This window comes from Littorina saxatilis, linkage group LG6 (genome assembly GCF_037325665.1).
Source record: "Littorina saxatilis isolate snail1 linkage group LG6, US_GU_Lsax_2.0, whole genome shotgun sequence".
Lineage (NCBI taxonomy): Eukaryota > Metazoa > Mollusca > Gastropoda > Littorinimorpha > Littorinidae > Littorina > Littorina saxatilis.
Window position 1 is genome coordinate 3,696,641 of NC_090250.1, and position 27,940 is coordinate 3,724,580.

The 27,940-nt window shown below is 41.3% G+C and overlaps 1 protein-coding gene and 3 non-coding genes across 5 annotated transcripts in view; 1 reads left to right on the forward strand and 3 right to left on the reverse strand.

Annotated features, from left to right (window-relative positions):
* Nucleotides 1-12,061, reverse strand: part of LOC138968333 (transmembrane protein 33-like) — a 62,508-nt gene extending 50,447 nt beyond the window's left edge. The window contains exons 1-7 of one of the 2 annotated variants that reach the window (XR_011456138.1): nt 11,961-12,061; nt 11,232-11,326; nt 10,159-10,343; nt 9,165-9,232; nt 8,607-8,740; nt 6,569-6,652; nt 2,330-4,806 (exon numbers count right to left, since the gene is read on the reverse strand). Coding sequence is in view for 1 of the 2 variants with exons in the window: in XM_070340892.1 (XP_070196993.1) it covers nt 4,671-4,806; nt 6,569-6,652; nt 8,607-8,740; nt 9,165-9,232; nt 10,159-10,343; nt 11,232-11,326; nt 11,961-12,053 (795 nt within the window). In the remaining variant the exon portion in view is untranslated. Of the gene's footprint in view, nt 1-14; nt 4,807-6,568; nt 6,653-8,606; nt 8,741-9,164; nt 9,233-10,158; nt 10,344-11,231; nt 11,327-11,960 lie in introns of those variants that run through there. The other variant, XM_070340892.1, reaches the window with a different exon arrangement.
* An 890-nt stretch (nt 12,062-12,951) lies between these two features.
* Trnaq-cug (transfer RNA glutamine (anticodon CUG)) lies at nt 12,952-13,023 on the forward strand. Its single transcript has one exon. It is a non-coding gene; the product is annotated as a tRNA-Gln (tRNA).
* A 998-nt stretch (nt 13,024-14,021) lies between these two features.
* Nucleotides 14,022-14,093, reverse strand: Trnaq-uug (transfer RNA glutamine (anticodon UUG)). The gene has a single exon. It is a non-coding gene; the product is annotated as a tRNA-Gln (tRNA).
* Nucleotides 14,094-18,967: 4,874 nt separating this feature from the next.
* On the reverse strand, nt 18,968-19,039 carry Trnaq-uug (transfer RNA glutamine (anticodon UUG)). The gene has a single exon. It is a non-coding gene; the product is annotated as a tRNA-Gln (tRNA).
* Nucleotides 19,040-27,940: the final 8,901 nt, after the last annotated feature.

The following is a 27,940-nucleotide window of genomic DNA, read 5'->3' on the forward strand; positions in this document are numbered from 1 at the left end:
ACACCAAGGAACACTTTGATCATTCATACGCATTTTTAATGTCACATTGGCACATCAATTTTGAAAAAAACACTAAAATATGAAGAACAAAAAGTTCACTGACACTCAACCTGTCCTAACAAACCAAATTTATGGGTAGGTAAAGAATGATATTGATTGCTGTATTTATTTCCAATGTAGGAGGAGGAGATTTCCAATGTATTCGACAATGAAAAAAGAAAATACATGTTCAACTTTACTGTCAACAAGTGCATGATATAAACAACTAGAAGAACTACTACATGTACAGTCAAACCTGTCCTCAGAGACCACCCAAGAGACTGAACAAAAGTGGTCTCTTTAGACAGGTGGTCTTTATGTAGTTGTAAAACCCGTCGGGGATCCTTTGGGGTGGTCTTAATGGGCAGGTGGTCTTTATGGACAGGTGGTCTCCACGGCAGGTTCGACTGTAGTGCCATTTTGATTTGTGGCTGAACAGGCTCTTCAACAGTAAAACTGTATTGCAGAACTAATTGTGACTATAAGCGGGCAAACAATGCTGGGAGCACTTGCATTCACAAAAAAGTTCAAAGCTCTGTTGATTAGTGCCTTGCAAAGGTAGCTGATAGGCTGGGCTGGGAGAGTTTAAACTTCTGAACAAGCGTGTTACAAATTTTGTCACATGCTACTTACTTTCATGACACTGCCCTTTCATTCATTGCATCATGTTGACGATCCCAAGCCTTCGTGTTCAGTCTGACATGCCATTTCTACAAATCTCAAACAGAATGAAAAAGATATAAACGGTTTTTTACAAAGGGTGAAAAAATCAAAACACAAAGAAACCAGTAATGTATCTCGGCCATTCCCCAGTTTACAGATTCACATGAACACACTCCCTTTCTTTGATAACGGTCCTACTCTGGCACATTATGGACTGTTTTTCTCCGGCTTCATTCAAAAGTGTTTATTTCTGCATTTATAACTTTGGTTTCAGTTTCCACAACTAAATATTATGCATCTCCAGTAAACTACTATAGCCTACAAGAAATTATTAATTAGACAGTGAGGTAATTTGCAGAGCACACTTTAAAGATACTCATCACAACTGTTGACGCGTCCGGAAATCATGGATCTTCTGAAGCCTGAGATAGTACAAAGACTAAGAGACTCTGCTTGCAGAAAACCTGGACAAAAATCTCTGAAACTTTGTTTATTCTAATCCTGAGGCTTGCTGCAAAAATGTCTTATCAACAACTCCTTAAAGCATCACAAAACTCAATACATACAAAGATCGTGAATATTGATAAAACAGATAAACTAGTCTAAAAACACATGGATATTTATTATATGAGGCTTAAGCACATCAAATAATTTACAAATACAAAACTATATTCACATCTGTTTATACAGATTTTCAAACGTCGACCGACAATTCAGAACCGCGCTGATTACAAGAGGTTTAAATATACACCAACACATGCATTTTCTGAAATGATATACATATTTACTAGGGCTTCACACTCTGTCTCTGTTCACCACAAGTACAAACAGACAAATCAAAACTGGAAAAAGAAAGAAAAGAGTGTTGGTCTGCATGGGTAATTCTAGTTACAAGCTGAAAATCAGAAGGAAAGGTATGTTTTCACTTGACTAGTGGGCCCTTAACACTTTCTACCCCACCTATGTTGACCAAGTTTTTTTTTTGCCGAGACCAGCTGTGCTGCAGCAGGTCACTCAGAATTGTGGTAACTGTGTAGAAACTGCTTATCAACACCCTGGAATGCAGACGTTAGATTGACGTTACAGGAAGCGACTGAAGCTAACAGTCTGAGCGGATATATCCGTCCTAAGTCCAATTGAGCCATATGAGTGGGTACGGATATATCCGTACCTGGGAGACAATGAGTTAAAAGGAACAATCCTTCTGGTATAAGCGACCATGTACACCACCATGCCATTAATTGTTGGCATGTGTCCAAGTGAAAGCCTGGTCTGGTTCGAGATCTGTCGTGGGGAATGTAATCCTGTATGCAGGAACGACGGCACCTTTAAGAAACATTTGTCTTAACCCACAGTCATTACATACCCAATTCCTCATTTTGCCGAAGTTACTGAAGCATCAAGGTTTGAACACTGGAAAATGGATCGCAGGCTAAAAAATCATAATAATAGCTTTCTTTCTTTCTTTTCTTTATTTGGTGTTTAACGTCGTTTTCAACCACGAAGGTTATATCGCGACGGGGAAAGGAGGGAGATGGGATAGAGCCACTTGTCCATTGTTTCTTGTTCACAAAAGCACTAATCAAAAATTTGCTCCAGGGGTTTGCAACGTAGTACAATATATTACCTTACTGGGAGAATGCAAGTTTCCAGTACAAAGGACTTAACATTTCTTACATACTGCTTGACTAAAATCTTTACAAAAATTGACTATATTCTATACAAGAAACACTTAACAAGGGTAAAAGGAGAAACAGAATCCGTTAGTCGCCTCTTACGACATGCTGGGGAGCATCGGGTAAATTCTTCCCCCTAACCCGCGGGGGGACATAATAATAGCACACAGAGAAAGGCTTTGTGGGAAATAAAACTATCAATCACAACAGAAGAAATAGTAACAGAGGAATTAAAGAATCTCAAGTGCTAGCTATTGATGATGTTCGGATATAACTGTCATTTTGTAATTGAATGTGCAAGATGTCCATGTGCAAATTCCGCTCACAGGAGCTTACTATTTACCATGGCAGCATTATCACTTGAGTCAACATATCAGCAAAAATTGCTCGCCTCACTGTTTGAAAGGGGCACAACTCTTCTACAGCTGATTAAACCCTTGACAGTTATTTCCAGAATTCGTCTATTTGCAGAAGAAAACAAGTCGCGTAAGGCGAAATTACTACATTTAGTCAAGCTGTCAAACTCACAGAATGAAACTGAATGCACTGCATCTTTGCACCAAGACCGCATACTCGTAGTTTCATCAGTCCACCGCTCCTGGCAAAGGCAGTGAAATCGACAAGCCAGAATAGTGCGGTAGTGGTCGCGCTGAGCGGGATAGCACGCTTTTCTATACCTCTCTTCGTTTTAACTTTCTGACCGTGTTTTTAATCCAAACATATCATATCTATATGTTTTTGGAATCAGGAACCGACAAGGAATAAGATAAAATTGTTTTTAAATCGATTTCGGACATTTTATTTTAATCATAATTTTTATATTTTTAATTTTCAGAGCTTGTTTTTAATCCGAATATAACATATTTATATGTTTTTGGAATCAGAAAATGATGCAGAATAAGATGAACGTAATTTTGGATCGTTTTGTAATAAAATAATTTTAATTACAGTTTTCAGATTTTTAATGACCAAAGTCATTAATTAATTTTTAAGCCTCCAAGCTGAAATGCAATACCAAAGTCCGGCCTTCGTCGAAGATTGCTTGGCCAAAATTTCAATCAATTTTATTGAAAAATGAGGGTGTGACAGTGCCGCCTCAACTTTTACAAAAAGCCGGATATGACGTCATCAAAGACATTGATCCAAAAAATGAAAAAAACATCTGGGGATATCATACCCAGGAACTCTCATGTAAAATTTCATAAAGATCGGTCCAGTAGTTTAGTCTGAATCGCTCTACACACACACACACACGCACACACATACACATACACCACGACCCTCGTCTCGATTCCCCCTCTATGTTAAAACATTTAGTCAACTAAATGTAAAAAGCCATTCCTTCATAGCACATTTCTTCAAAGACATCACAAGACAGCATGAGTGACATGTAAAAATTACAGGAAACCGGTTTCCTATCATTTCTTTTCTATGAGCAAGATTTAATGAACAAGATTTTCCCAACGCACTCATTCATCTTCTATTCCTTGCTGGGTACACACCATTCACATCCACACAACTTCAAACTGTCAACTGCACATTCACTTCATTTGCTCATGTATCCTGACCGTGAATTTGTGGAAGGCGCTAGAAATAATTGTTTAACTTTTAAACACATATCAGATAGCATTTCATTTCTAACCTACTGCATGAGCAATTTTTCCATGAAATCCTCCACTAATTTTGTTGTTTGTTGTTAAGTCGCTAGTTTTGATTGATTCTTCCCCTGTAAGAAGCCAAAAATCATAGGCTATGACAAACATTCATGTGTGCGAACACTGCCTCACAAAACAAGCATAATGATAAAGGATGAGAAAATTACTTTCAGAATGATACAATGTTTGCCCTGAATAAAGAATATACCTGTCTTTGTCATTTTTTCTGAGTATGAGCTTTGCATCAAGTGGAACAGAAGTTTGGGGTTTTCTCGTGCAAAATGTCTTTTCTACAACACAAAGCAGACAAACGATGCAATAACCTGCAGTGACCTTGTCTTAATTATGAGTATGAGCTTTGCACCAAATGGAACAGTGGTAAGGTCTCTTCTTGCCAAAAATAATTTTATTAAGAAAAGAATGGAGCTAACACATACTAACTATAATATAATACACATACATACAAACTGCCTACAATGAAACGCACACACACAAAAAACACCTTCACCTGTTCACAAAACTTTTATCTCTTCACCATTCTCTCTCTGATCAACATGCTCCTCATTCACTATAATGGCAGGCTTGAAGGTGAAATGATCACTGAAGAATGTGTCGCGACCCACATGGGACCTCAAGGTCACTGGGCGGGCACGACGGGGGCGAGACGAGAGATGAGGGCGATGGCTTTGTAACACACGTTGCGCAGAAACTGTGGACACTGGGGCTTTCCGCAAAGGTATTCCACTGTCATTCGCAGCTCAGCAAACAGTGTTCTGAAAATGCAAACCATGCAGAATTTTTACACGGAATTTTAGACATACAGAGACTAAGAACATTGACAAGGCCAAGAAAAAAGTTTCCGATTCTCTGACCGACCCTATTTATTTCCTCCTGACTCTTAACACTTTTTTTTAGACATTTATGCCTAGTTCACACCAACGGTGAATGCCGCGCTTTAAATCGGCGAGCAAAGCGCCATCATTTTTCACGATCTCCTAAGTAATGTTACGGTCTGATAAGCTCTGATACGAATTGGTTACGCTTTGGGGACGAATTATTTCCCGATTTGAACAGGCCTTGTTCAATCAATCAATATGAAGCTTATATAGCGCGTATTCCATGGGTACAGTTCTAAGCGTTTGTCGAAAAGTTGTCAACACAGGACTAACAAAGAAACTAACATCTACAAACGGACACAAACCCTATCACACACTAGCAAACCCTAATAAACATACAACAAACAACTGTTTAACAACAATGTACACATCAATAGCTAGGTGCAAACAAAATAATATTAAGCACAAAGAAAACACCTCTCACAGAGCACAGCACAAGAATGTCTTTTGGGGCACAACACATCACGTCGAACATGAAAGTCGCAGCCAGCTACGGGAAGAACAGAGTCTTCAACCTACCCTTGAACGCGTCAAGAGAGGGGCTCTGGCGAAGCTCAAGCGGCAGGGAGTTCCAGACGGAGGGGCCCGCGGAGGGAAATGCACGCTGACCAGCAGATGCAAGTTTCGAGCGAGGGATGTGAAGGCGGAGTGGGTCAGCAGCAGAACGAAGGGGACGGTCGGAGGGCTGGGTGTACAGGTCCAGGGAGGATTGAAGGTACTCTTGTTACGCTTTGTTACGCTTTAAATCACGCTTTGATAAGCTTTATAACGCTTTGATGCGATTACGACACTTTAAATCACGCTCTGATATGATTATCAAGCTCTGTTGTGCATTGTTAAGCTCTGTTACGCATTGGAAAATTTCCAGATCGCCGATTTCATGCCGCTTGGTGACAGACCGTGAAGACTGGGGTCCCCGCTTTGAACAAAGCTCTGTTAAGCTTTCCTACGCTTTGAGTCAAGCTTTGCTGAACTTTGTTACGCTTTGTTAAGCTTTGATACGCTCTCGGCGCTTTAATCAATTCGTAACAGAACGCCAAATTTTTTTAAACAGTTTAAACTTTTTTTGGGCGCTTTTGCCGAATGTCCCGCTTTGCTCAAAGCTTTTCAACGATCTATTACAACCCTGACGCTTTAGTCAAGCTTTGTTACGCTTTGGTGCCGCTTTGCACGCCGCTTTAAAGCGCCGTTGGTGTGAACTAAGCATTAACAAAAATTAATTAAAAATGTCAAAATTTGATTTCGCAGATTCTACAAGTTTCTCTGACATTCACTGGACACAGCTCGTATTATTTCCGGCCAATAAAAAACCACATATGCCAGTGTAAATAAAAAACAAACTTAAATTAAATGAAAAAAATAAATTGAGAAAAACATTAACCGTCACTAATGGTTTTAGCAAGGGGTGTGTCTGAAACACATAAACAAGGAGCTCGTGTGGAAAGTTTGCCTCACTAAAAGCAAGAGTATTCACTCTTTCACAACCCATACAAGCCCAGACAGAGTTCTTTGCGGAGTTTGTCTATTACCTCCCCTACGTCCCTTTCTTATGTCATTTCATAGTTGAGAAATGTGAACATACAAAGCCTGCACAATGACAATTTACATAACGTGCACATATCTTTAACTAAATTCTCACCTGCAGTATGGGTTTCTCCTTGACTGATAGCGCAGAGTCAGGAAGCGGTAGTAAACAAACGGCAAGAAGAAACTGCCTTTACCACTGAAACAGGATAATGAACAAATAAGGAAACCATAAATGTAATCCCTATAATTCATACTTGTCTTATGAATATCTTCATGAAACATCAACACAGCGTCATGAAAAAATACATATATTCTTCTATCCCTTACAAATCTCAAATTACTAGTATAATTGGCCAAATCTAGAGCTCTTCTTGCTCATGTGACTCCCCTTCATCATAACTCGTATGAATCAAAAGCATATTATCTGCTGCTCTAGCTTTATAATAAACATTGAAGTATATGATTATTTCCTACTCATTGCCCCATAGTCTGAAGTCACCTTGAATTGTTGAAGTGTAAACACAGCAAACACAGACTTCCACAAGTTCAATAATTCATGCCTGGTTTCCACATATTTCTTATGCCTCTATGCCCCAACCTACAACTTCTTCCACGAAATTTAAGCCACAGGTCCTTCCTTCCCTTTATGTTTCAGGGATGTTGCTACAAATTCATACCTATAGGACAAATGTCCTGAGTTCTTCAGCATCAATAGGACATTTGACCGCTTTCAGAAAGTGTAATAGGACATTATGAATTTGCGCCAAACAGCTTATAACACATTCCATGGAATTGTTCCAAAGTCATGCGCCCACACACTCACGCACACACACCCACGCGTGCGCGCTGTAGAACACACACATAATATAGTAAATACATCAACACAGTGTGCATATAATGTTGTATTTGTTTAGTTTCAAAGAAACCACAAAAAAGAAACCAACATGAACAACTTCAGAGCTCTTACTTTGATTACAAACTGCATGATTTGGATAAAAGTTGAAAAACAAAATGATCGGTTTGATCTAATGCTGATCTTTTGCAGGCTTTAGTTTTTTTTCAGCGGCATAATTCAGTGCTTCGTCTCGTATCGAAAACAAAAGCAGACGACAAATTTAGTCAGTTGGAGTTGTCTCCCGTACTCCTGTAGCATGCACTGATCTAAAAATAATCCACTATTTTTAGATCAGTGCGCTGCACCGAGACGGTTATACCCAAACGGCGCATACCACAAACGGTTCGGGAATTCCCGACAAAAGAAAAGATCCGCACGCGGCACTGGCAACTTCAGTGTCAGCTGAACACGAGAGCGTTCGGTCTTTTAGAAGATTTGTATCTTGAAATGAAAATTAACGAATATCGCGCTGTCCGAAGGAATGGAGTACATATCGGACAATGACCACGCTCAGGCTAAAACGATAGGACATCTGACCGACATGCGGCAATGTGAATCGGACATTTGGGGATTTTCATCGTTATATGTCCGATGTCCGACGCCTAACGACATCCCTGATGTTTCCCTCCATTTTCTGACCCTTTTTGCTTCTGTGCTGCTTTGGCTTTTGATTTTTGTTGGCTCACGTAAGTGTAGCCTATGCGATCGTAACTTTGTCTGTCTGTGCGTGTGTGCGTGTGTATGTCTGTGGTAGAAACTTAAACATTTGAAGACGTCACATTATGGCGTAAGAGGGTTAGACGTCACGCGAAGGAATTACTGAAAGTCTCGGTCATTGTTATTTTGAGCGGGCCGAGACTAGTTGGCAGTCGTGTCCCTGTAAGTTACAGGCTACATGCAGACAGACAGATCTAGATCTAGTGTCTCGCTTTCTTGCACAGTGTCACCTATGCTTACTGTGTGTGTGTGTGTGTGTGTGTGTATGTGTGACGGAGTGATTGAGTTTGTGTTACTGTTTGTCGATTTCTTACGTGAGCCTTGAAGGCTTCGCCTCTTGTTGTCCTTTGTATTTGTTTGTGGTCCCGAAGAAGCCTCCATTGGTGAAAATGTTGACTTTGTTTTTCTTGTGTGTGCTGACCTTGTATTCGTGAGTACACATTTCTTTTGTTTTTCAATGTTATTCACCTCACCCACAGTCATTTTGTTGTATAGAAAAATTATCAAGACACACAAATTAAAAAATAAGAACACTCACGAAAAGACCATAACAATGACAGCTGGCATGAGAAAGATTTCGTTGCAGGCGATAAATCGCAGAATGTTGACTTGTTGCTGCTCCAGCTTTCCGACCATGTTGCGTAGAAACTGCATAGAATTAGGGCCCATTGTCTGCAACATCCAGCAATCAATCAACACTTCTGATACAAACACTATGCAGAAAACAAACCAATCAGAACACCCAGAAACCAATCACCACTTCTCATACAAACACTATGCAGAAACCAATCAGACAACTCATGACATGAAGGAAGTGAAAGTGTTCAATCAGAACTAACATGTCAAGCAAGCCGAAACTCCCATAAATAATCGCATACAATATAGTTACCTCTAGCTCTGTACAGAGAAATGAAAATTTTACAAACCGTGCACCGATCAGAAAGAGAAAAGAACAACCGCTCACAAAAATCAGCAATTTCTTACTTTCCCTTGCTCAGTCATGACTCATATTAATCAGTATCATTGGCATGTAATGAAATACAATCAACATAAAGACAAACAAATGTAAACAGAAAGAAATGAGAAAGCCACTCACGTTCACCAGTAACTTTGTGAAAGAACAGGCATGGAGGAGAGCGAACAGAAAGACCGGCACCACCGCCACTGTGCAGCAAGTTAAGGATACCATCATCATCTGTTTTGTGAATAAATAGTCTAAAACCTATTGCGAAAGTGAATTAACTCAAATCATTAACTAATTCTTATATGTCACTATTTCTCATCAGTTTTGCATTAAACAAGTGATGACCTCACCTTGGAGACTAACAAATTCACTGCACAACACTGCAATTCTAAATTTGACTAGAGGAGAAGGCACCAAGAGGCTTGGCTTTCAAATCCACAGTCTTGACACAAACAAACTCTTTCTCTGTTTTATGTTACAAAGTACAGAGGAACCCCCTTTTAAAGCCCTAACAAATCAGATAAAATCTGGTCTAAAAAGGGATTGAGTCTTAAAACGGGGGTATTTCTTCTTCTTCTTCTGCGTTCGTGGGGTGAAAGTCCCACGTACACTCGTGTTTTTGCACGAGTGGAATTTTACGTGTATGACCGTTTTTACCCCGCCATTAAGGCAGCCATACGCCGCTTTCGGAGGAAGCATGCTGGGTATTTTCGTGTTTCTATAACCCACCGACGCTGCCCTACACGCCACCAGGCGTGAAAGGCAGTAAGTAAGTAATAACCCACCGAACTCTGACATGGATTACAGGATCTTTCCGTGCGCACTTGGTCTTGTGCTTGCGTGTACACACGAAGGGGGATAAGCCACTAGCAGGTCTGCACATAAGTTGACCTGGGAGATCGGAAAAATCTCCACACTTAACCCACCAGGCGGCCGCGGCCGGGATTCGAACCCTCGACCTTCCGATTAAGAGGCCGACGTCTTACCACCCCACCACAGCGCCCGTCGAAAACGGGGGTATATATTCACAGGCTATAACCAGCAATTTAAAGAAAAGAAAGGTCTCAAAAGCCCCAAGAGACTGTGCATGTTGCAAAGCTGAGTCTGCACAGATGATAAAGGATACTTGTGATGGGGTAAGCGTTGATGAAGAGGATGGCAAAGAAGAGGTAATGACAGCTGTCTTCGGTGAAGAGACGACGTAAGAAGTCCATGTTGAACTGCACAGCAGGGATCCTCTGGTGAAGCCGCAGGGCTGACGTTGCCGCGCTCGCAATCAGCGCTCGCTGGTACAGACTGTAGGGGTTACCTCTGAAAACAACAAGGGTAAGATTTGTCACAAAGTTTGTTTATTTTCAATCAAAGCGATCAAAACACAATCCACCAAAACTTCTAGTCCAGCAAATGTTTTAACTCAGTGAGAGTGTCTCTTCAAAAGCAAAAGCTTTTTAACTCATTGTCTCCCAGGTACGGATATATACCCACTCATAGTCATATGGCAATCTGACCAGGTACGGATATATCCGCTCAGACTGTTAGCTTCAGTCGCTTCCTGTAACGTCCATCTGACGCCTGCATTCCAGCGTGTTTATACACAGTTACTACAATTCTGAGTGACCTGCTGCAGCACAGCTGGTCTCGGCTTAACAAAAACTTGGTCAACATAGGTGGGGTAGAAAGTGTTAAAGGACAAAGAAAACTAAACCTGGTAATCCCTTTGTACACTACACATGATTAAGGTTATGTGTGAGCCATGTCTGAACGTGGTGAAACTTTTTCACTTATTCTGATGTATCTGTGATCCGACTTTCTGGACACCAGGGCATACTTCTTGGGACTCTTACTTGTTCCTCTCTCTACCCAACTCACCATTTCAATATAAGATAATCTGATGGACTATTTGTTGTGATAACAAATGGCCAGTCTTACTATTAAATCCCTAAGTGAAGCTCGCCTCAAGATGTTAGGCATTTATGCCTAAGCTGTGAACTAACAAAAAAAGTAAATTATTATATGACTCCCCTTCGTCATGTCCCATTTCAGGGGAACCCCCTTTTAACATCCCCTGATAGAAGACTCCCTCCCTAATTAAGTCATCGGACAGCCTAACAGTAACAATGCTCTTTCCTGAGACTCTCCTGATTACTGACGTGAGTCAAAAACACATGTACACACATACGGGTGTAAAGCCAAACTCACCCAAAGAAGGGTAGAAAGAACATGATGGTGCAGACGATGGTGATGATGCGTGTCAACCACAGCAACGTCTCCACCTTGTTGGCCATCAGCTGGCCCTGAAAACACACCACACAGTGATCACACTTCATTTGCTATTCCTAATTGTCCTTGCAAAATTTCCTCATGGAAATTCTGGCTGCTAACCATGGGGACTGCACGCAACGACAAAATCTCGCTGGATTTGTTTGCATTTTCCGGGTCGGCCAAATTTTCTTCTCCTGATAACATTTTTTTCTTCAACTCTGTCACACGTTGTATTTGTGACTGTTTTGTTTTTTTCTAAAATTAAAAGATCCATTAACTAACATTTCTTGTCTTTTGATCATGTCAAGACATAAACTAACCAAATGACCATGCACTGTCCATTTTTACTGAAGCTGTGATAAGTTACTGCAAGTACAATCCAAGAGCAAATGGTACAATGTACATTACATTGGTATTTGTGACAATTAGGCTGCTTCCATGGGAGTACATGTGCATATAAAGTGTGATAACCTTCTGTAGCCCCCTTGTCTATTACCTTCACCCAAAATACCTTTCATAAAAGGCCATCTGTAAGTGTAATGTAGGTCAACTTCCTGCTAGTCCCCATGGTGTCCTTTCATCGCAAGTACCACACTACATCATTGCCCTAATAATTAATATCAGTGATACGGATAAAGTACAGAGAACTCTACACGAACAACATACCATAACTGTTGTACCCTGGGCTGATGATGGAGGTGGTGTTGTGGTTCCATTATCACTTGCACTAGAGTTGTTTGCATTGTCTGTGTCAGCCATTTTAGTATTATTCTGAAAACAATTAATTACATGACGATTTATTGAACGTTAATTTCAGATATATATTCAAAGACATTCAAGTTCTGCAGATGTAAAAGCAATTCAATATACAAAGTATAAATATCACCAAAATCCAATAAATAAATTGAATTGGTTGTACTTTGTTCTAAGTTATCAGTACAAGCATTGAGTGATGGACACACACTCACACACACACACACACACACACACACAACACACACGCAAAAAACAACAACACACACCTGAGATTAAGAACACCCTTTATGTGATCTAAACATTGCCTCTACCAGTACCAGTACCAATGACATGACAATGGTTCCTCGCTGTTCTCTGTCAGTGTCACACATGTATACATGTGTTACTCACTGAGTCACTCAAGTTACTGTTCCTAACATTATTACACTTTTCATTATTGTGTTTCACGCCTTATATAGAATTATATGTCAGGATTTTTATTTACAGATAGGAACAGAAGTGCTGTGATCTAACCTAATGGATAAGGCAACGGAATGGAAAGTACCAGAAACATGACCAGCATTTTCGATCACACCATGCCTCAGACGAGTCAGTCAGAAAATGTCCGACACTCTGTTAAATGTTATATGTTCTGAAGTCATCACATGCGCATCAATCATACAAAAAATGTCTCCCAAAACATGGGACACTTCACATTTACAGTGATTTTGAGTTCACTTGCCTTGAAGACAAAATTCCAAAGTAGTAGCCAGGTATTCTTGTGAATGAAACGGCGAGGTGAAAACAGATCGATTCAGCCTATTTCGGATGTTCCGTTATGATTACTTCCCTTGCATGAACTCTTCAGTAGCACAACATGTTTCTTCTTTATAGTGTTACTTTTAAACATTATCGTCAGCTAGGTTCCATGGTGTAATGGTTAGCACTCAGGACTCTGAATCCTGCGATCCGAGTTCAAATCTCGGTGGGACCTTACCGGCTTAATTTTTTTTTCTCTCGCGAATCTGCATCATTTTGTCACAAATATGTCAAGTGTAACTCTTTACCGGCTCATGAGTAAAACTGAAACTATAAAATAATAAGTGACAACAATAAAATGGGGATTTATAATGATAGCAATTACAACAACAAAATATAACACTTGAAACAAGGCCGCGGTGGATGGAACACAGGAAAAAAACATCAAAATCCTTACAGACAGGTTTTCTTTGCCCATTTTGGAAGAGACAACACAGAATCACAGATGATAATAACTGAACTTAAGCATTTCCATTGATTTCCATTTCTCATCACTATTTCTCTAGTGTATCGTGTTTGTCCATTTTGAAGACCGTTAGTCGGGTCGAAGTTCAGTCTTGTGAATGTTTCATTTTGTCTATAAATAAACATTCCAGAGACTAACATTTTTTGTGATATTTTTCTTTCTTCAGTAATTCAGTCTTACACGGACAGATTTATCTGTGGACACTCATTGATAACACGGCGCCGCTTACCATGCTTACTTTCATTTGGATGGATACTGACCATGTGCCGAGGCTTCTTTTGACAAAACCACTTGTATAATGTTGCGTAGTAAGCCAAATAGTATTGAAAATAATAATGGTATCAGGTTATCTGCCTCCACACAACGACCCACCCTCCCCTAAAAAAAACTGACCATAGTTTCAGAAATACGGGGACTTTTGTGTGCCTCTATGTCTGCAGTCTCTCTTCAAATCTTAGCCTACTGTATTTTGGACTTTATAAAAAAAAAATTAAAAAAGGGTCTTAAAACGGGATTTTTGCAATATAACATTCCACTTTGAACAAGAAGCACTGATCAGGCTCATGTTGAGGTTTGGTATGTGTCAAAGTGGAAGGATGCTCTTCTCCAAACTGTAGAGCCCTGTAGAGTCTGAGTGTCTGGGGTGATATAAAATAGGAAATGAACTGCATAAATCGCGTAGAGTGTACTCAACAAAAATTACAACTAGGTCCCACCGAGATTTGAACTCGGATCGCTGGATTCAAAGTCCAGAGTGCTAACCATTACACCATGGGGCCTTCCTGTCTGTACCTGGCCAGCCAGGTAAGTAAAAGCTGGAGAGGATGCTGCGCAGGTAAATATAGCCGCCTTGACTGACAATGACACGCACCTGTCGACCCAAGTGTCAAAGGTCAAAGAAGCAATTTGTCATGACAACACTTACCTCCCTTTCCCTGTTTTAGATCACTGCGATCCACGTCATAGTGCAGGAGTGAGAGAGAGAGAGAGAGAGAGAGAGAGAGGCAGACAGAGAGAGATAGAGAGACCCAGAGAGAGAGAGAGAGAGAGAGAGAGTGAGTGAGTGAGTGTGTGTGTGTGTGTGTGTGTGTGTGTGTGTGTGTGTGTGTGTGTGTGTGTGTGTGTGTGTGTGTGGGTGTGTGGGTGTGTGTGTGTGTGGTGAGCCGCGCACGTGAGTGTCCGTCTGTCTGTCTGGTTTTTTTTTCTTTTTCTTTTTTTCTTTTTTTACATTTAGTCAAGTCAGTTTGACTAAATGTTTTAACATAGAGGGGGAATCGAGACGAGGGTCGTGGTGTATGTGTGTGTGTGTGTGTGTCTGTGCGGCGTGTGTGTGTGTAGAGCGATTCAGAATAAACTACTGGACCGATCTTTATGACATTTTACATGAGAGTTCCTGGGTATTTTTTCGATAAATGTCTTTTATGACGTCATATCCGGCTTTTTGTAAAAGTTGAGGCGGCACTGTCACACCTTCATTTTTCAATCAAATTGATTGAAATTTTGGCCAAGCAATCTTCGACGAAGGCCGGACTTCGGTGTTGCATTTCAGCATGGAGGCTTAAAAATTAATTAATGACTATGGTCATTAAAAATCTGAAAACTGTAATTAAAATAATTTTTATAAAACGATCCAAAATTACTTTTATGTTATTCTTCATCATGTTCTAATTCCAAAAACATATCAATATGTTATATTTGGATTAAAAGCAAGCTCTGAAAATTAAAAATATAAAACTTATGATTAAAATTAAATTTCCGAAATCGTTTTAAAAACAATTTCATCTTATTCCTTGTCGGTTCCTGACTCCAAAAACATATAGATATGATATGTTTGGATTAAAAACACGCTCAGAAAGTTAAAACGAAGAGAGGTACAGTAAAGCGTGCTATGCAGCACAGCGCAACCGCTACGTCACTTTCACTGCCTTTTGCACTAGCGGCGGACTACGCGTACGGTCATTGTGAAAAAATGCAGTGCGTTCAGTTTCATTCTGTGAGTTCCACAGCTTGACTAAATGTAGTAATTTCGCCTTACGCGACTTGTTTTTTTTTTTATATCAGTCTTAATTGCGATGCATTATTGTTGCTAGCCAAACTACTGACCCGCCGTAATTATACGTAGTTTTTGTGAAAGCCGGAAAAGGAGTCAATCTTCCTGAGTGACTCACACAAGATGTTTTCTGACTTTACATCTATATATATATACGACTTGTGTCTGTGTGTGTGTGTGTGTGTGTGTGTGTGTGTGATTGATCGCCATGCACGGCCAAAGTTCTCGATGGATCTGCTTCAAATTTGGTGGGCTTATTGACAGAGACCCCGGACACAACCTGATCGATGAGATATTTCAACACGTGCTCTCAGCGCGCAGCGCTGAACCGATTTTCGTTTTTCACTGCACGTTACTATTTTTAGATCTCCCTTCCTTCGTGCGCTGGCGTCAATCGATATTCCCGTTTGTACGTTTATATTTAGAAGGTCACTGCACGTTACTATTTTTAGATCTCCCTTCCTTCGTGCGCCGGCGATGCCGGCGTACACCCGGCAAAGCCGGGTCCCCGGCGACGGCCGGGTATTCGGCTCTACTTCTTCCCGGCGAAGCGGGTAATCATCTAGTTGGCCATATATAAGAGCATCCTTCCCGACTCCCTTCTCAGTGATGGGCGATTTCCCCAGGCCAGACTCTTCGGGCCGTATGTCTGTCTGTCAGGCTTTTTGTTTTTGTATTTTTTAATGTATACTATCCTTAAAGCCATATGTACTCGATGACTATACACGCTAATTGCTTTACCAACAGCTGGAGACATGCTAAATTAAGTTCCCTGCAAAATATTGTGGTCTAGGACCCCTTCAATGTTGAGATATGTTAATGTTCATTTTGATCTGGATCGTCCTATTTATAGATTTGCCAACAGAGGTAGCGTTGACGCAAGGGAAATAACTCCGCGTCTTTGTTTACATCCAAAGTTTTTGAGACTCTAAAACAAGCTGTAATGCATGTATATGGTCCGCGCATGGCGACATATCGTCATTACATGGTCTTATGGTGCGTTTGACATCGATTATGGGCAAACTACACTTTGTAAACACGGGAGCGCGTACATATGCCTTTAACGGATTATGACTTTATTCAGTTATTCTGCAGAAAAACAGAAATGCTGGAGAAAAACTGTTTGTTTCTGCAGCATTTCTGCATAATGTCATCTTTCGCGAGAACGTTTTTTTTCTGCAGTAAAACAGTTTTACTGCAGAAAAATTGAAATCAAGAATGCTGCAGTAAAACGGTGATGTTGTTTTACTGGAGACTGAAAAACTGTTTACACTTTTTCTTCAGTATTATGGCATTATTCAGTTATTCTGCAGAAAAACCGAAATGCTGGAGAAAAACTGTCTTTTCCGTGCAGCATTTCTGCATAATGTCATCTTTCGCCGAAGCAACGGGTTTTTCTGGAGCAAAACATTTTACTGCAGTAAAATTGAAATCAAGAATGCTGCAGTAAAACGGTGCTGTTGTTTTACTGCAGAAAACCTGTTTACACTTTTTCTGCAGCATTTTGTACTGGCTCATTATAATATTGGAGCACGCGAGCCCCCCTCTGTCGAGAGATGGACTCATCCAGAATTACCAATAGTTGTGCGTGACACGAATGTATTTTGTCTGTCTGACTTCCTTTCCGCCGGAAGTTCAAAGTTTCAAATTAAACAATGGCACCTGTCAGCAACATTGTCACATTTTCCCAGACGAACGCAGTAGTTTACTTCAGTCGATTTGCATCGATGTTCACGTTCGGCCGCCATTGTGAAGTTGAATATAATGCCCTTATGCTACACGCCTTCTGATTGGTACACTGCGGAACAAACTATTATACTATCCCAGGGGGCGACAAATACAAACGCTACTTTACAAGGTCGTTCGTTTTTCTCCAGAAAAACCGTTGTCACAGACTATTCTGAAGAACAAGTTAATCGCAATAATGCTGCAGAAAACCAAGTAAACATTATGCTTCAGAAAAACTGTTTTACTGCAGTAAAAAAACGTTGCTTCGGCGAAAGATGACATTATGCAGAAATGCTGCAGAAAAGACCGTTTTTCTCCAGCATTTCGGTTTTTCTCCAGAATAACTTAATAATGTCATAATCCGCCAAGAGCCAGTACAAAATGCTGCAGAAAAAATGTAAACAACAGCACCGTTTTACTGCAGCATTCTTGATTTCAATTTTACTGCTGCAGAAAAAAACGCTGCTTCGGCGAAAGATGACATTATGCAGAAATGCTGCAGAAAAGAACGGTTTTTCTCCAGCATTTGTCTTTTCTGCAGAATAACTGAATAAAGTCCTAATCCGCTAAGGATAGTATACATTACATGTACCGGCCTTTTTCCCTTTTTTCTTTCTTTTTTGTAAGTGGCACAATGTCAATGCAGAAACTCGGCGTAGTTTACCGGCTCAGTGAAAAAGATCTGTGCTCGAGTCACGGGAGATGAATTAATTCTTAATCGTTATTTCCGTTACTTTTTGGAGTTCATTTAAAACAAGAAATTCCTTCGAGGTAGGAAAAACACCCCCGTTGGTCAAAGGGAAATAACCATTCTCACTGCCACCAACTGAGAAGGTTATTTCCCTTTGACCATTAATATGTTACTCTATAAGTCCTTGTAGAATCTTAATCCACCAATAACTCCCTAACCGTGTGTTTGACTGGTCCCAATTTTTGTAAGGACCGTCTCAGGAATGTATAGAACCTGTTCACCAAGTTTGGTGACGATCGGTCCGTTCATTCTTGAGATCTATATGCGAACACAAACACACAAACACACAAACACATCGAGCGAAACCTATACACACCCCTATACCGGGGGTGTAAAAATGCCACAGAACTTCAAATCAGACTCTGTAGAGGTACAACAACTGCGCATAGTTTCAGACGGAAATACAGGGACTTGTGTATGCCTCTGGATTGTCCACTCTACACTGGCAATCTCTGTACAGTGACCCCGTAATCGAAGGGCGTCAGTCTCATACAGAAAGTGCAGCTTAGTGATTAGTGCATGACATTACTTTCTGATGTCGTTCAAAGCAAACTTTGCCTTACATCAGCGTGCACACACGTGTCTACTTTAGGGTTTATTGACCAAAAGTAACGAACTAATCAAAATGTACAACAAATCTATTCCCGCTTTCACATGAGATTAACAGCAACTTTAAACCAAAAAACAAACAAACAGTAATAACGATTAAAACAACCTGTTTTTTGTGTGGTTTTTTTTAGTGCAGAGAGGGATTTTTTCTCCACAATTAGGATATTTCGTACCTGTAATCACCTATGTCAATCTGAAATATTAATCCAGTGCAGTGCAACCCCTTTTAACAATAACAAAAAGTATAAGAAAGTTAGGTCTTAAAAGGGAGGGGATCTTATGTTGGAGGTGAATTCACAGATGCAATGAGCAACAAAAAAATGATTAAAACTACAGTCCCGACTGTCCACCTTGCACACGAAGCACTGATCAGTTGAGTTTTGCTATGTGTCAAAGTGGAACGATGCTCTTCTCCAAACTATCGAGGCATGCTGACAGTTGGTGTGGTTTACGGATAACGGAAAGAACTGCATTCAACTATAAGTGGGATGTAGTCAACAAAAAGACACATGTATAGGTCCCACCGAGATTTGAACTCGGATCGCTGGATTCAAAGTCCAGAGTGCTAACCATTACACCATGGGGCCTTCCTGTCTGTACCCGGCCAGCCAGGTAAGTAAAAGCTGGAGTGGCTGCTGCGCAGGTAAATATAGCCTGACTGCGGACAATGACACGCACCTGTCGACCCAAGTGTCAAAGGTCAAAGAAGCAATTTGTCATGACAACACTTACCTCCCTTCCCCTGTTTTAGATCAGTGTACATACAGTCTACAGAGTGCATGTCAGTGCAAGAGAGAGAGAGAGAGAGAGAGAGAGAGAGAGAGAGAGAGAGAGAGAGAGAGAGAGAGAGAGAGAGAGAGAGAGAGAGAGAGAGAGAGAGAGAGATAGAGCAGCGCGCGTGAGTGTCTATCTGTCTGTCTTTTTTACACCCCCGGTATAGGGGTGTGTATAGGATTCGGTCCATGTGTTTGTTTGTGTGTTTGTGTTCGCATATAGATCTCAAGAATGAACGATCGTCACCAAACTTGGTGAACAGGTTCTATACATTCCTGAGACGGTCCTTACAAAAATTGGGACCAGTCAAACACACGGTTAGGGAGTTATTGGTGGATTAAGATTCTACAAGGACTTATAGAGGGACATATTAATGGTCAAAGGGAAATAACCTTCTCAGTTGGTGGCAGTGAGAATGGTAAGGACGGGGGTGTTTTTCCTACCTCGGAGGAATTTCTTGTTTTATCAGAATTTAATTGGGATGCATTATTGTTAGTAGCCAAACTGCTGACCCGTATTAATTAAACGTAGTTTTCATGAAAGAAAATGAGTCAATCTTCCTGGGTGGCCCACACAAGATGTGACTTAATTTACGTTCCTTACAAAAATATCTTATTTTACATTATTATCATAGCATCAACAAAAAATCATAATATATTTAAATCGTGCAAAAAAAACCCAAAAAATTAATCAATAAATAAATCGAAAAATATCTCAATCAATACTTAACAAATAAATATGTATTCAAATTCATAAAAAGGAAAAACTAAACATAAAATAACGACAGTTTTAACTTAAACACCTAATTTAACAGAAAAAACAAAAACAAAAACAAAACAAAAAATATTTCTTGCAATTATTTCATGTTTTCCTTAAAATTATTTCAAAAAATTGAAACAACTTAATTTTTATTCTCTTTTACTCTCTTTTAATTACATGTATTTATCATTTATTTTATCTTTAAATAACTATCATTATTAAATACTTTTGGCACCGTTCACTCTAAATTTGCCGCCTAAAACGGACTCGTTTCTGTCCACAGCCAAAGCTTTTATCACACAAAAATTGCTATATACGACAGCTCAGACCGTATTTGTTACATTTAAGCAGTGTTGACCCCGATTTTCTACTGCAAACAAAAAATAATAGCAAAATCTCAAAGTATGTCTGAGTCCCCTAATATGGACCACCTTCAACAAATCGAAGAAAATAAAAGCTAAAGGCTATTTTCATTTAATTCATAAAGAAGCTTGCTGAAAATAACCCATAACTATCCCTCGAGATTTCCAAAACATATAACAAAAAGTCTTCTTTTTGTGGAAGTTAATAATTTCACTTATTTTCACTCTGTTTTTGATAAGCTTCTTTAGTTTCGTGGTTTGCTTCAAATAATGCTCTCATCAACCCAAAACAGATAAATCTAAAGCATATTTTGATTAGTCTGACTTGCACACTAAGTTGAATCATGCTATTTTGAAGTACAGGGGGCTTTTTACAGTGATTCGCGAAGGCCGCTTCACTGGTCCATATTGGGCGCCCAGGCTCCTAATATGGACCATTTGTGACTGTTTCTGTATTTAATTGTTGCTGAATGTCTATCAGAGCTATGTCACTCTAATTATGCCTAACGGTTAACCTAAGAGAGAAGGACTACCAAACACAAAATGAAACTTCTTCGCAAAAAAACATGTTATCGGCATGAAACAAAAAAGGGTCCATATTAGGAGCCCTTCCCCTACACGTACTTACCACAGTATATACCGGTAAACACTGCGGGAATAATTATAACAGAAAAATATTGATCACATGCCGGGTTTAATGCAGGCTGAAAATTAATAATTGTAATCTGGAAACAAAGCACGGACAAATGTGAAATGTGTAAAGAAACGTGTTTATGTGCCAAATGAAATAAAAAATATAGTGACACAATTGTGGCCAGAACGACTGAATTAACGAGACAACTCTAAACGAGTAGCAAGTATTCTCTATTTTGCTCTGTCCACGCCGTATCGGTTGAACTACACACAATATACCATTCACAATTGTACCTGCAATGTGTTGCCTGTTTGATTAAAGGCACAGTACGCCTCTCGTAACTTGAAGCATCACAGATACTGTCAGGCTTTTACACACAGTACAAACACCCTTCCATTTGAACGCTCACCAAACGGGAACATCCTAGGTGCCCTACGTATAAAGAGCGAGCAATTTTTAAAGAATTAATTTTGCGGATTGTCTCAGTTGACAATCGGACCGTGGTGCGTTGGCGCTAGACCTAACTTTTAAAATGTAAATAATAAATAGACAGCTTGTTACACAAACATTTTTAAATCATAAAAGAATTCTTTTTTCATCAACACAAGATCCGTACAATTCGAAGTTTGAAAAGTTTGAAAAAAGAAAAGCCCGGAAGCAGGGTCACGCAAGGTCGTGGTTCTCGTAGCAGACGACGGTTTATGCCTATCGCAGTTCCTCTGAACAGTCAAAAGCCATCGCTAGAGTTCTTGTGAACTCCAGCCGTTTGTTTCGTGCATAGTCAGAGGTACATAATAACGTGCTATTGCAGATAAGCTCACATCGAGTCGCATTCAAATTACTAACTGACGACTACATTGTGAAAAAGGGAAACTGGATCACACGGGTTCACGATAGCTCAGGGGTAAGATAAACCACGCAAAAATAAATTCTTTGGAAATTGCTCGCTCTTTACGGAGGGCACCTAAGATGTTCTCAAGCGGTGAGTGTTTAAATGAAAGGGTGTTTGTACTGTGTGTAAATTAAAGCCTGACAGTATTTTGTGGTGGTTTACGGGAGGCGTACTGTGCCTTTAAATGGAAACTTCTGTTGTCCCTCTGTCTATTATCTGTAAAAACATACCTGTCACGAAAGGCCACCTTCGATGTAAGGACAATTTCAGTTGGTCACGAGCAAGGGCGTCCTTTCATCACAGGTACCACTGTACTTGTTATTATTGTGGCGTGACCAAAATCCTGTTCGACGGTTTCATGTTGGGCCCACAGATTAACCGGTCAGCGTCTTAATCCTGCCATTGCCGGCGACTTTAAAGTTGTTAACGCTTTGGTTATCAAATAATGAAAAGCCGGTGCAATTGCAGGCACAGTCCTCCCCGTGTAAACGGTACGGATTATCATCTCAGATCTGCCCAGGCTTTACACGGGGATAAGGACAACCTTCCACTTGGTCACATACCACAAACCTACACCATGGCGTTTTTTAATTCTTTAACAAAACTAAATAACGTTGCACAGGGATCAATGAGAATGTTTATTTTTGGTATGGGTCGATGTGGCGGAGGGGGTGTTTTATTAAAAAGCCTAGCCAGGTCTGAGATGGTGAGTGGAATTGTATTTACGGGAAGGATTGACTGTGTCTTTAAAGCGTGTCTTCACTTGCTTGTTACCGTACAAATCAGTGCTCGGTATTATAGGCTCAACCACACCTGTGTCAGTTCACTGCTGTTCCGGCAGGTGTTTACTGTTCTCCTCGTCAATAGGAAATATTGACCGACTGCTGGAAGTTAGTGTCTCTAGAACACAATCTGGTTGAACTGGCTATTGTGTTTTGCCTTGCGTCTTTGTTTCCATGTCGTGGGAGTGACTTGATAGACATGCATCTGAATACGTTGCACCTGAAGATGAAGTGCAGAAGCAGGACTGTGTGGTTTGTCTTCTTGTCGGCAACGATAATCTTCCTCCTCATCACGTATCTGACATTTCTCACAGGTAAATACAGTGTACCGACAGATATCACGGGCACTCTCTCTTTACCAGGGCCGGACCCAGGGGGGGGGGGGGGGGGGGGGGGGGTTCCAGGGGTTCCGGAACCCCACCCCTGGAAAAAGCATGTACCTTGCTTTGAGTGTTTTTTTTGTTTTTTGTTTTTTTAAAATAAATTTTGTGTGTGTCTCTAACAAATTTTATTCAATGTGAAATCCGATGAGAAAAGGGTAACCCCCCCCCCCCCCCCCCACCAACTCACACTGACAGGCCTTAACCCTCAAAACAAGGCCCAGAATGCACCAGATTGCACAGATTTTAACTGTTTTTCAAAAATTTTCCGGGGGAGCATGCCCCCGGACCCCCCTAGTTCGCGCGCCTGCTTTGCAGGCGCGCGCTTGTGGCTTCGCCACTTCGCCCCCCCAAAAAAGGAGGAACCCCCCCCCCCCCCCTTACAACTCATTTGGTCCGGCCCTGTTTACTACCACCATGGACTCCACTACAGCTAGATCTGTCCAGGGGTGGTATGCACGAGAAAGTTTCCAACCGAGTGAGAGCCAGCTGCGGCCGGGCTCGGATTCTGGTTGAAATCTCAAACAAACCTCAGTTTCAACCAATCCGACCTCGCGACTGGCTCCCACTCGGCTGGTCATTGTCTCGTGCACATCACCCCGGTTGTCATCATGGCATATGACATCCAACGACCGTACGGCGGATACTCGTTCCACGTAATCCACAGCCTGGCTGCTTCGTGTGCAGATTATGGGATGTTTTCTTACTGAGTTAATTTTCCTGATTGACACCGGTGTCACTTTTAAATTTGATTTTTTTTTCTTTTTGGATTTAGCAAAAACATCCCTCTCTGCACTGAAAGCAGCCCAGGCTTTTGATGTTTTAATGCGTCCAAGTTGAAGAATGCTCGTATCGTAGGGATGCCGGGACAGATCCGCCAGGTGTATTACGTGGCGGTTTACCTGAGAATCTTGATTGGTATCTTGAATTTCTTCTTGTAGCGTTCTTTATTTGTGTTTTGATCGAATCTCCATGTCGAATTAGAATATCTTCGAGCTTCATGTTTATTTTTCGTTAAATTGTTGTGTCGATTACTCTTTCAATCAGCCACAGAATGAATTTATCTATTGTCCGAAACAAGAAGTATTGTGATATTGTATTGTGTTTTATTGCATTCGTTTTGCTAAGAAAACGAAGTTGTACTGTCTCAACTGAAATGATAAGGCCAAATAAAAAAATAGGTCTGTTTACGGTAACATGGCCGAAAAAAATAGGATCGGTCGGTCGTATTTTTTTTTTTTTTTTTCCCGTCTCGTTTGGTCCATTTCTGTCCGATTTTGTTCAATTGTTTTTTAAAACGAAGGGAATTTTATCGTCTTTCCTCACAAGGCAAAAATTATTACAATATAGCTAAGTACGCTTTTTTTTTTTCATTTTCCGAAAAAAAAGTTTAGGGTCGGGCCGAAAAGTTAGGGTTGGTCGGGATACCGTAAACAGACCTATTTTTTTATTTGGCCTAAAGTTGTACTGTATTGTATTATAATGGATTGTATTGTATTGTATTGTATTGTATTGTATTGTATTGTATTGTCACAGTAGATTATTATATCACCTAATGTATCTGCTTTCAGTCCAGAAAGACCACGAGACGAAACATAAACAGAAGTATAAGTTAGCTGCGGACAAAATATTGCCGGATAGGCGTGCGAACGAAAAGGTGAGTTATTTCAATCCAACTATTTGAAGCTTTTGATGCTAGTGAACCTGAGTGTGTTCTTGCTTTTGTGTGTGAATGTGAGTGAGTGGGTTCTTGCTCTGTCACACGTGTACGTTTCTTTTCCAGGTTGATTATCCGTCCGTTTGTTAATTTGTTTCTCTGTCGTTTTCTCTTTTATGTGCTCTTAAAAATGAAAGAGAGAGAGAGAGAGAGAGAGAGAGAGAGAGAGAGAGAGAAAAAGAGAGAGAGAGAGAGAGAGAGTGTGTGTGTGTGTGTGTGTGTGTGTGTGTGTGTGTGTGAGTGTACGTGCGCTCGTGTATTCCTGTGTATGTTCATTGGTCAGATGAGTTCCTTCCAATTTAGTTGTCCCGAAAAGCATATGTTTAAGAACTTGTAGTGACAATAATTATTAAATAAAACTTTTCTTCGACATTTCAGACAAAGCAGAAAACCAAAGTGTCAACATATGACAGAGATGTCAAGGAAGGTCTCACCGTCACCACCAACACCTCTAATGACAGCACAAAAAGTCGTGACAACAACATCTTCGGAAAGCTTTTTGGCAACGTTTTGGAAGAAATGATTACGAGACCGTCTAATAGTGACCCAAAGAACATAGATGACATCGCGGTCGTGGGTAGAACAGAGATCCCACGTGATGGTGATGCAACAGTAGACGCGAGGCCCAAAGCAACACAACAGTCTCCCAAAGAAGTCACGAAGGATGCTTCCGTTAGCAATAAATCCCAAAACGCCGACAGCCTGATAAATGTGGCGTCACTAAACAACACAGACAGAACCAAAACACAAGACTATTCTCTTATGACTGTCGCCCGAAGTCCAGCTACAAGCACTTCAAACTAAATACCCGACGACCCGAAAAGTTTAGTTTCAACTGGCAGCACAGAAAACATCCATCTCGAAGCAGTCCACAAACAGAGAGTGCATCACCTGCGGAAAACCTGTGATAAATATGCAGTCCCATCCGAAAGAAGAACCCCTCGGGACTGTCGTTCCGTAGTCAGAACTTCTCGAACGTTCTGGCACAAAAGAAAGTGGACAAGAACTTCTACGCGGATGAGAGTCGTCACGTGGTGTACTGCGCGGTGGAGAAAGTGGGCAGTTCTTTCTGGAAGAGAGTCTTCCGCATCTTGAACAGGCTGGAACCAGCAGGCTCCCTCTTCAACCAGTCTGGACTGTTCACACACGTTCTGAGCAAAGGCCTGACCTTTATTTATTTTTTTTTTCCCCCGTCTTTACACTTGTCCCCTTGTCCCGTTGTGCTCTCACACCGCCCCGTCCCTGCACTCGCTGCTCCAACCACCTCTGAATTTTCGTTCCGCTGCCAGACTTGTCGATTTTACAGACGCTCCAGGGGGGGATGTCGGGTCGCTGCGGTGGGCTACCCTCGGAAGATGACACTGCACTTCTGCTGAGTCACTTCGACGGTGTTCAGTAGTATGCCCCCTACAAACGACATTGACTTTAAGTCGCGGAGCCAGACTGAGTGAGCGTCCCCTCCAGAGAGCAGACCGCCACCACGTCCCTCCGTCGACCCCCCAGAACGTCACACGTTGAAGACTGACAGCAGAACTACTATTCAGGGAAGGATCGAACAGGAACACTGAGACCAAGGTCACCATGAGAGCTCCGGGCATGAAGGGCCACAAGAGCAAGGACAATTTATATTGTTGGATGATTAATGAGATGAGGATGATTATGATGATGCTTTGGATTTCCAATTTGGTTTTTGAGACTACGTGACAGGGCAGCACTCTACGCTTACTGTCATAATATATCCTGGCGTCAACCAGGCCCGAGAACTGCCGCACCTGCGGTGTTGGTCAGGTATACAGAACCTGAGCACCCTCAAAGTCGCATTCGTTAAGTGAATGACACTCGGCTGTGTGATCTCATACTTCCCATAGGAACCATAGCACTTCCACTCTGGGTAGGAGCAGACCGTAGCCCGAAAAAACCCACATGACCCTGATGGGATTCGAACCCACGACCTCCCGGCCCACAGCCCGATGCGCTAACCACTGCTACGGGGGCCGGTTGGCCTGACTTTTATTAACAAGACTGCTGAATGGAAAGCAAAAACGCTGCAGACCTCACAGAAATTCCTCTTCGTTCGGCATCCTTTTGCCAGAACGTTCTCTGCATACATGGACAAAATATTCATCCCGTCTGGGAGATCCGAACAACGAGAAGACACGTCACTGCCGAACAATCTCGAAAATCAGTGTAAACTGAACGTTCCAACGTTCTCTCAGTTCATCAGCGAGTCCTTCACAGAATCAACGCCGGGTGTGTTATTCTCACGCAACACTCACTTCACCGCAATCCACAGGCACTGCAAGCCGTGCAAGACTCGCTTCGACATGGTTGGTAAGATGGAGTCATTCCGACAAGACACAGAGTTCATCCTACACCATACTGGACTGACGCTTGCTGACGTGGTGGATGACCCAGAAACTGTTGACGCTCGCAGCGACCTCGGCATCATGTCGGAGATCGCCCTGAGGACGCTGATGAGCCAGGCCTGGAGGAGTCTGGGGGAGGGGGGTTGCTGGACGGAGAGGGAGGAGGTGTTGCGACGAGTGTGGACGGTGTACAAGGTACGTGGTTTGATATCCGCCCACCTGCCTCTGCCTTTCACCGTTGCTGCCCAGAGTGACAACGAGACACTAGCCGTTTTGTTGCAAGAGATAAAGAAGGCCTACGATGTGTCTGAGATTAAGGAGCAGCGTCTGCAACAGAGGGATGCAGCAATGGTTGAGGCCTTCAGGTCGGTGTCTTCAGAGTCCATGGCTAAGCTCCAGGCCTTCCACAAAGCGGACTGTGATCTGTTTGATTATGACTGTACTCAGCAGTTTCTTGTTCACCTTCATAAAAAGTCTTCTTTCAATGTTTCATTTTTCGAAGACTGGTGGTAGACTTGTTGGATTGGATTGGATTGGATAAGATTTACAGTCCAGTGAGGTTACCCTCTGAACGTGTTAGAAATGGTACATGGAGACTGCTAGGGTAAGTGTTTGTGTGAGAGTGCATGTTGGCCGATTTCAAGCAAAGAAAGTATGGAAGTGCATATGCTTTCATTATCATTATTATGAATCTTTGCTCGATGATGGTTTTGTAATGAGGCTCAGAATTTTTGTGGAAATTGCGCATTAAGAGAGGTTTTTATTTTGTGTGTAAATGTTTATGCTGCAATTATTGATTCGTACACGTCAGAGTGCTCATGT